We start from the raw sequence: 9,044 nt of genomic DNA, 5'->3' as shown, positions 1-9,044 counted from the left end.
ATCATTTTATGGGTATATATATGTTTAGATTTAGAGATGAATTAGATAAAATATTATTTTTTAATATTATTATTATTTTAAAATTTGAAAAAGTTGAATTATTTATTAAAAAATTCTATTCTTAAATCTCATACACCATACACTATCTTTTTTATAATCTCTTTAATTTTATTCTCGATTATGAGTAGAATAATTCAATTATTTTAAGAATAAAAAAAAATTTAAAAAAATTTTGGTGTGTGGTGTATGGGCTTATGAATAGCAATACTCTTATTTATTACATTTTATATAGAAATTTAAAAAAGTAATAATGATCGGATAAAATGAATTGAGAAGAATTTTTAATCCAAACCGAAACTAAAATTTTACACTCTTTAAGAATGTGTCGTACGCTTAGATGTGCAAGAGTCTCAATTCGCACATTGAAGGAGAGTGAATGCCAACACAGTAGAGTTAATTTTGCCCACTCTCAATTAGCACATAAAAGAGGAGAGTGAAGGGGAGTTAAATTTCGAATGCCGTAGAGATCATTAATTCAAATGCGGACCAAGACTTCTTGTCCAAGACCGATTGGTTCCTTATTGGACAAGGCATTTGCTACTCTATCTCACCTTGTATTTATTAGAATTGTTTTGGTGCTACATCAGTATCAGGCCAACATAAAATATTTGAGTTCCTTTCATCCTCCAAAACTTGTTCAACGAGAAGAAAGTCTTGAGATTCTCGCTCTCTCTGCGCCTTCTTCTTCTTCTTCTTCTTCTTCCTCTTCTTCTTCTTCTTCTTCTTGTGTAATCTCTGCCTGTCTTTGTATCATAAATTTAATATCCGATTAGTTAAATCAAGTCCTTGTCAGAACTTTGGACCCAGGAATGAAGGTGAGGTTTCCTAATTCCATGCCTGTCTAATATTCTATTGGCTTAGCTAACATCTAGGCTGTTTCCAAGACTTTGATAAAATAAGTTTGCATGGCAATTGTTATACTGTAGAATTCTTGATTTGTTTTGCTGTTGTTATCCCAGAATTCATTGTTTCCTTTCATCATTTTTTTCATTGTTCTTGTCATAGCTCTTAAACTATCCCTTCTATAAAAAGTCCTGAATTTAATAATACTTGAGACGATCTAGAGAATTCTTCTGTGACGATGTTCTCTGTTTATTTAGATATTTTAACTGTTTCTGTTTGATGATGGGTCTTCTTTACTTGTCTCCAATCCCTGAAATATAAATATATATTTTGTGGTTGCAGAAAGTTGTGTTGAAGCTGGACTTGCACGATGACAAGGAGAAAAAGAAGGCCATGAGTGCAGTTTCCACCCTCACAGGTATTGACTTAAATCGTTTTACCACTACCTCTGTTTTGTTATTAACAAAGACAAGGAACCATATTTAATTGAATAATCGAACTTATGTGATTCAGATGATTTCATTTCATTTCCATTCTTTTTCCTGCCTATATCCACGATCATTGGGGCAATCAATCATATTTTTCTTTCATAAAAAAATAAATATCTCAAGTTTGATTGAAAAAAGGAAAACTAAATTAAATTATACTAAACTTATAGTCATCTCCTTCTGCTCTGTTCAACAACATTTGCAGGTATTGATTCGATTGAAATGAACATGAAGGACAAAAAGCTGACCGTTGTTGGGGGGGTAGACCCAGTGGATGTTGTTAAAAAAGTTCGAAAACTTTGGCCGTGCACAGAAATTTTGACTGTTGGGCCTGCAAAAGAGGAGAAGAAAGATGATAAGAAGAAAGACGAGACCAAGAAGGATGAAAAGCCTAAAGGACATAATCCTCCTCCCACTGTCGCATACTATTACTTGACAGAGCCAGAGCCATGTGCAAATAACTGTGTCATCTGCTGATTGTGAGGTCTGAGGGAAACAGCTGAAAGAGTTCGAATGCTTTGGTGATGAAACCAAAATCTGTGATTGAGTTTTATTGTATTATGCAGGCTCTCTACTGTAAAACATTCCTCAAACAGTACAAAATTTATGAGGGGAATGTCATTGAAATTCAATACTGAGGACCTGCAGACTCCAGAGCAAATGAATAAATGGAATTGGATTTAAAGAGCTTTCTTGTTAGTAATTGATCCTCTTCACTTTTTTTTTTTAGATTTTATTATGATCCCTACTCAGGAACCTTGACGTTTTTCAAAGAACTGAAAGCAGTACAGGAGAATGTCAAAAAAAATTTGCTCTTTTGAAGGAACTGACAGACAGGATGAAGGATAATGCTGACAGAAACTATTAATTGACTGATTAACCTATAAATGACGAGATTAGTGAAGTGGTTATTGGCGTAAAGGATCCAAACAACCAATAGTATAGTAATAATATTTATTTGCAAGTTGCAAATGAATAGATATCATAGACTTACTGTTACAGAATAAGCCTTTTTTTTTTTACTCCCGACTATACGATATGGAAATTCTCTGGAAGGAAGAAATAAAAACAAAATAGAAAGACTTTCCATGAAAACACTTCTCCAATGACTTGAACATTGGTCTGTGGAACAGAAATTCTACCAGCAACATGGGAAGGAAAGTCTCTAGATGAAATTTTTTCCCAAAACAAAAAAAAAGAAAGAAAGAAAGGAAAAGATAACTTTCCCAGGAAACAAAACCGCATTGGGCATAACTTGACTCTGCTGGAGTCAACCCAGGAGACCAAGCAAAGTTTGTGCATCTAAGATATAGTTTGAACAGTAAGTTAAAATGAAATGAGTTGGCATAAAAGTTGAAAATTAAATAAAATATTATTTTTTTAATATTATTATTATTTTAAAATTTGAAAAAATTAAATTATTTATTATATTTTATGTAAAAATTTAAAAAAATTATAATAATAAAATGAAATAAGATAAAACACTACTTATATCCAATCCATGCCAAGTCTATTTAATGAAGAGACAAGCATGTCAACACTTGAACAGAAAATGTTTAAATATATGATCATACAAATAAAAAAAATGCATTGTAACTGTGACATCAAAATCTTTCTTATTTTGTTAAAAGCATGTGGTCTGATGACATAACATTCAACACTTCTAAAATAAAAGTCTTGAGTTCGACTCCTTCTCGAATCAAAATAAAATAAAATAAAGCCTTCTTATCTTTTTTTTTTTTTCTTTACATGTACGGTGTTTGTAATAACAGAGTGGGATTGTTCATTCCTCATTTCATATCTTTTATTTTTTATTAATATTATGCATGATTATTATTTATTACCAAAAAAATAGAAAGACAGGATCATACTCGGAAAAATATCATCTAATAACATATGGTGATGGTAGGCCCAAGCTTTGAAAGCAATCGATTTCACATTTCCTATATTTCTGCATCCCAGCACAACCTGATATTTTTTTAAAAGAATAGAACCTAATTGAACTAAGAAATTAAATTATTTATATTTTGTTTTTTTGTTGATTGGCAAGATTAGAACCTAATACCCACCAAAACCTCAACCCAAGTCAAAAGTTGTCAACAAGCAGACAGTAGCGTAGATGAGGCCTTAAAAATCGAGCTGTATTCCTAATGCGACGTCTACTTTAATTGCCTGAATTAATAGACCCAATGGTCTAGAAACTTCACTGTCTTAGTGTCGGTACCTTCTTTGCTTAGATGAACTGTTATAGAAAATGAATATCTCCTGCATCACTTTAAAAAAAAATAAAAAATAAAAGAAACCCAGAAACACTAGCTGGTAGATCCATCACAGTCTTGGTTAAGCCATGCCTATTCTCATGTTCAATGCCATGGTAAGTACGGCTGTGCATCTGGATCTGGATATCCGAGAGCATCAAGATCCGGATCTGACTTTTTAAAACCGGTTGAATATCCATCCTGATAAATCCGATCAAAATCTGGGCGGGTATTGGATTTGGACCCGGATATCCGGATAACCGGATTTTATATCCGGTTTTTTATTTTTTATAAATTTTTGTAACACTTGTTAAAAGACTCTTTTTTATATTGCTTTCATGTTTATTTTTTTTATATAATAAATATTTTTATAGGCATTTTAAAACTTTTTTTTGTCCATTCAAATTTTTATAAAATAAAATAAATAATAAGAGACATCTACACACAATACTACATATTACATCGTTTACATCACAATGCAAAACATCAATTTTATAAGGAACTCTTAGATTTACACTTTACAAATGGGATTTAAGCTTATTGACATTAGATAATCGAATTGGTTTCAGGAAGAAGTCTCCTTTGCTCCTTGTTCCAAGCATCTGACAAAACTATTTCTGCAAATTAAATAAATCAAATATGAGTTGATACAAAAGACAATTTTGTGATTAGGGGAGAATTTACATGTAAAATTTATTTTTAGAAGGAATAATTTTCCATAAAAACTCTTAACATTCAACAGAGGTGGCAAATCAACATTAAGGAAGGTCCGCTCTCAGAACAAGTAAAGCGTAAAATCATAAATATCACGCAAACGTTTTCCAACCCCAATCTTAAAATGTTACTCAACCGAGCAAAATAACAGCATCCAATGGTTTGGTCAAAACAGAAACAATTTCAAAGCCTTAACATTCAAACTCTCCCAGCAGCCAAACACAAAGGGAGTTAGAGCTTAAACTTGGGGAATAGCAAGAATAGGCTTTTGGGTGCTTTTGGGTCTTCCTTATTGTTTGTGATTTGGGTGTTTTCAGCCATTTTCTTGTCAGGTCAAAATCAGTTTTGGATTAGAATGTGGGGTTGGTTTGGAGGTGGTAGTGAAAATAGAGCAAGTAAAAAAGTGGGGTTTTGAGTTTATATATATATATATATATATATATATAAATTTGCAAAATCAGATCTTGTCTTCTCGTTCTAGGTTACAAAATTTGCAAATAAACAACAAAAAATATTTTTAGTAGATAAGTCGATAGATTTGAGATTGAACAAATACGAGTACTATACCAACAGAAACTTAGATCTACAAGTATAGGAACTCAAATCTACAAACCCAGAAACTTAGATCTACAAACACAGAAACTCAAATCTAAAAACACAGAAATATATCTAGCCAAAGTGGTAAACAACCAACGAGAGAAGAAAGTGATATACAAACCGAGAAAGCATCTGAATATTATTTTTCAAAAGCAAAAAAGTACTCACAGTTTTACAAAATTTATAGTGTTGCGAGCATGTAGTTCTATAAACACGTTTTTGTTAGAAGATTTTAAAAATAAGAAAACCCAAAAAGAAGATCTATGAACACAGAATTTAAAATCTACAAATCTACAAATACAAGCTTAGAGAGAGAGAGAGAGAGAGAGCTCACGGAGAAATAGATGTAGATGGGGGCTTTAGATGATCAAGCATGTACAAACCCTACGAGAGAGACAAGGATTGTGAGTTTGCTGCAATTTCAAGCTAAGAAAGTAAACAAAGCAGAATGAATGTGAGAGAGAGAGAGAGAGTAAATCGAGAAGTGAGTCTGAGAGAGAGGAAATGAAAAGGTGATTACTTTTTTACTTTTGTTTTGGGGAAGAGGAAACCTACGGGTTAACTTATTATCTTGGCCTCTTGGGTTAGTAACCCAGGCACCTTTGCTTCAGCCAATTCGTAAAAGCCGGTTACGGATAATACCGGTTAAATACCTGATCCGTAACCGATCCGGGCGGATATAATAATTTTATATCCTCCAGGATTGAATCCGGGGGGTTATCTGCTCGGATCATTCGGATTTCTGGATTTTTAACTGGACCGAAAAAAAATCCGGTCCGAATGCACACCCTTAATGGTAAGTTTATTTGCTCTTTGAGCTTGCATCATTGGACACACGAGAAGACCACACATTTCCTACACCATTTTACCCTCCGATGGCGTACTACTCTTGAGCAAACTGTAGACAGACAGTTTGCTTGACAAACTACTCGAGTAAATGTTGGACATAGAGTTCGCTCACAGTGCGCTTGATAGAGAGCTCAAGCGAATCTCAGGCAAAGAGTTCACTCGAGACTCATGCGATAGACTGCTCAAGCAAACATCAGACGAAAAGCTCACTCGGGACACGCTCGACATTCCGCTTGAACGAATAATCCAAAAGTTTAAAAGTTGGCATACGGAGGAATACATAATGGTTTTTTTTTTTTTAGAGGAGAGGCCCTAGAGAGAGTAGTGATTGTGAGGAGAGAGGAACTCTTGTAACTCAATGTGTACTTCATCTTCCCATTGAATAAAATCCCTTGCAACTCCATGAATGTAGGCACTTTTTCGAACCATGTATATTTAGTGTCGTGTGATTGCTTATTATTTATTTTCTCGTTGTTTGGTACTTGTTGCATCGTTGGTGTGTTCTTGGGGGTGTTTTTCGCAGAAGTGAAGGTTGGGATCATGAAGTTCAACGACACAAACTTTAGGTATTGGAGGATGCAAATCAAAGATTATCTCAATAGAAAGAGGCTCCATCTTCCTCTATTGGGAAAGAAGCCGGATAGCATGGACGATACAGATTGGGACTTGTTAGATCGACAGGTCCTAAGATTTATTTGGCTGATCCTGTCAAGATCAGTGGCATACAACATTATTAAGAAGAGAACTACAACGAATCTCATAGCGATTTTGTTTACTATGTATGAAAAGTCGTCAGCGAATAACAATGTGCATATGATGAAGAAGCTATCCAACCTCAAGATGGAAAATGTACGTCGGTTGTCCAATACTTGAATGATTTCAACATTATCACAAATCAATCATCGTCGGTTGAAATTGAGTTTGATTATGAGATTCGAGCATTGATCCTATTAGCATCATTGTCAAAATCGTTAGAAGGCCATGAGAATGGCTGAGTAATTATGCATGTAAGATGAAGTTGAAGTACAACGACATTCAGAATCTGATCCATACAGAGGAGGTGCATAGAAGAGATTCTGACGAGTTCTTGAGTTCAGGTTTTGTCCTAGATGTTGACAATCGGGTCAAGGGACATGGCAGGTGAAAGTACAGAAATAAGAGCATGAGCAAGTCGAGATCTAGGCAATAGACTGCCTGAATCTATAGAAAACTAAGGATGACGCTACAAACGTGGTGACTGAAGAAATACATGATGTTTTATCTTTGGCAGTACACAGTACAGTTGATGATTAGGTGTTGAATTCAGGGGCTTCGTTTCATACCACTTCACATTGAGAGGTTATGAAAACTACGTGTGATTATGGTAAGATGTAAATAGTTGTTGGTGAAGCACTCGATGCAGTATGGGTGGGAGATATGCACATTATACTCCCAAATAGGAACATATGGACTCTATAGCAAGTTAGACATGTTCCTAAGCTAAAGAAAAATCTAATCTCTATGGGACATCTTGACGATAACGAACATTCACCAAGGTTGGTGTCCTAAATGGCTAGTCAATCTTGTGGGGAAATGATAAGTCAACATTGTCCATTGCTCAGCATGTTAAGCCACAATTCTCTCATTGATTCTTGGTTACTAATATATGGAAACAATCTTTTATTTATTTTGTAGTTACTGTGTAATATTTACCATTCAAGTATGTGTATATTTAGTCAATCTCTAGGATTAATTTCCCCATTAGTTTCCTTTTCTATTTTCGATAATTTATTTGTATAAAGCCTTGTACTATTAAGAATAAAATAATCATAATTACATTCATTGTTACTGTCTATTTCTTCATCTCGTTTCATTCTTCGGCCAAGATTGAACCAAGCGAAGTCACGGTTATGTCCAGCAGTGTAAATTTTTCTCTGTCACCTCCTTCCCCTTCTCAAGTTGTCTCGATCAACACAACCACATTTATTCCTAAAAAATTGTCCAAAGGAGGAAACTATTCGATATAGAGCTTGTAGATGACAAACCTTCTCCTTAGGTATGATCTCATGGGATTCATTGATGGAACTCATTTGTGCCCACCAGCCGATGATCTAGAATATAAAGCTTGGATCTATCAAGATCGACTACTGCTCATTGCCATCCAAATGGATGTCACTGGACTAGTAGGGTCGATTGTGTCTCGGTGTAAAAACGTTCAGGAGGCTTGGCACAAACTCAAAACTACCTACGCCAACAAATCCAATACTCGAATGGTTGGTCTCATCAACTCTCTCACCAAGGTTAATCAAGAAGGAAAAAACATTTCTAAGTTTATGCAATCCGTTAAAACTATTATTGGTGACCTTGCTATGATTGGGCATGATTTGAGTGATGGAGAAATCGTAGTTTATACGCTCAATGGTCTCATCAATGGCTACAAAGAGCTTAAAGCTGCCTTACGTGCAAGAGAGTCACTCATCTTCTTTGAAGAATTTGTCGAAAAGCTTCTAGACTATTAAACTAGTCTTAGGCACTCAAAATCAATAAAAGAAGACTCCTCCATTACTGCTCAATATTCACATAAGCAATACAACAAGAAGAGCAAAAACGACAACTCCGATATCTTTAAAAAACAGTCACAATATGGAGGAAACAAAAATGGCTACCATGGGAACAACGATAATCAATTCCAACAGAATTCTTATGAAAACCATGGAAAACAAAATTATTCTAACAACTCATGCAGTCAGGATTCTTGTCCAACTAGTCAAATTAGAATTGGGGCCTACTTTCAACGAGAATCAACCTTGAGTTGTTTGTCAATTATGTGATAAGCTTAGTCATGTTGCCAAAGTATGCCAATCATGTCCCTCACCTTCCACCTGGTCGCAAGCCAACTTCACAACTCATGAGACTCCAGGTAATCAGTCGGGTTGGATAGTTGACTCCGGGGCCTCTCATCACATCACCTCTGATTTGCAAAACCTCTATATTCACTCTGAGTATGGTGGTAATGAAGATATTATAGTTGGAGATGGTAATAGCATCCCTATTACTCATATAGGATTTACTACTCTTAAATCTTGTGATTCCACTTTCAAACTTAATAATGTTTTGTGTACACCTAACATCAAGAAGAATCTTCTTTCTGTTTCTCAACTTTATTCTCACAATAATACCTCTATTGAATTTTTCCTTGATTTCTTTATTGTGAAGGATCTAACCATAGGGGCATCTTGGTGTGAGGCTGGAGAAG

The 9,044-nt window shown here is 34.8% G+C and overlaps 2 protein-coding genes across 2 annotated transcripts; both read left to right on the top strand.

The window, feature by feature from the left end:
* The first annotated feature begins 632 nt into the window (after positions 1-632).
* Positions 633-2,097, top strand: LOC108983871 (heavy metal-associated isoprenylated plant protein 39-like). Its single transcript, XM_018955646.2, has 3 exons — positions 633-875; positions 1,246-1,321; positions 1,597-2,097. The coding sequence occupies exons 1-3, from the start codon at positions 870-872 to the stop codon at positions 1,866-1,868; spliced, it is 354 nt and encodes a 117-aa protein (XP_018811191.1). The 5' UTR covers positions 633-869; the 3' UTR covers positions 1,869-2,097.
* A 5,727-nt stretch (positions 2,098-7,824) lies between these two features.
* LOC108983873 lies at positions 7,825-8,307 on the top strand. The gene has a single exon (XM_018955649.2). The coding sequence runs from the start codon at positions 7,825-7,827 to the stop codon at positions 8,305-8,307; it is 483 nt and encodes a 160-aa protein (XP_018811194.2).
* The last annotated feature ends 737 nt before the right edge of the window (positions 8,308-9,044 follow it).

This window comes from Juglans regia, chromosome 2 (genome assembly GCF_001411555.2).
Source record: "Juglans regia cultivar Chandler chromosome 2, Walnut 2.0, whole genome shotgun sequence".
Classification (NCBI taxonomy): domain Eukaryota; kingdom Viridiplantae; phylum Streptophyta; class Magnoliopsida; order Fagales; family Juglandaceae; genus Juglans; species Juglans regia.
The sequence above is the reverse complement of the archived record's forward strand: the minus strand, read 5'-3'. Positions and strand labels throughout refer to the sequence as shown.

Coding starts and splice junctions, on each gene's coding strand:
- LOC108983871 (XM_018955646.2), top strand. Junction 1,322..1,596: donor TGCAGTTTCCACCCTCACAG/GTATTGACTTAA, acceptor CAACATTTGCAG/GTATTGATTCGATTGAAATG.
- LOC108983873 (XM_018955649.2), top strand. CDS start 7,825: ATGACAAACCTTCTCCTTAGGTATGATCTCATGGGATTCATTGATGGA.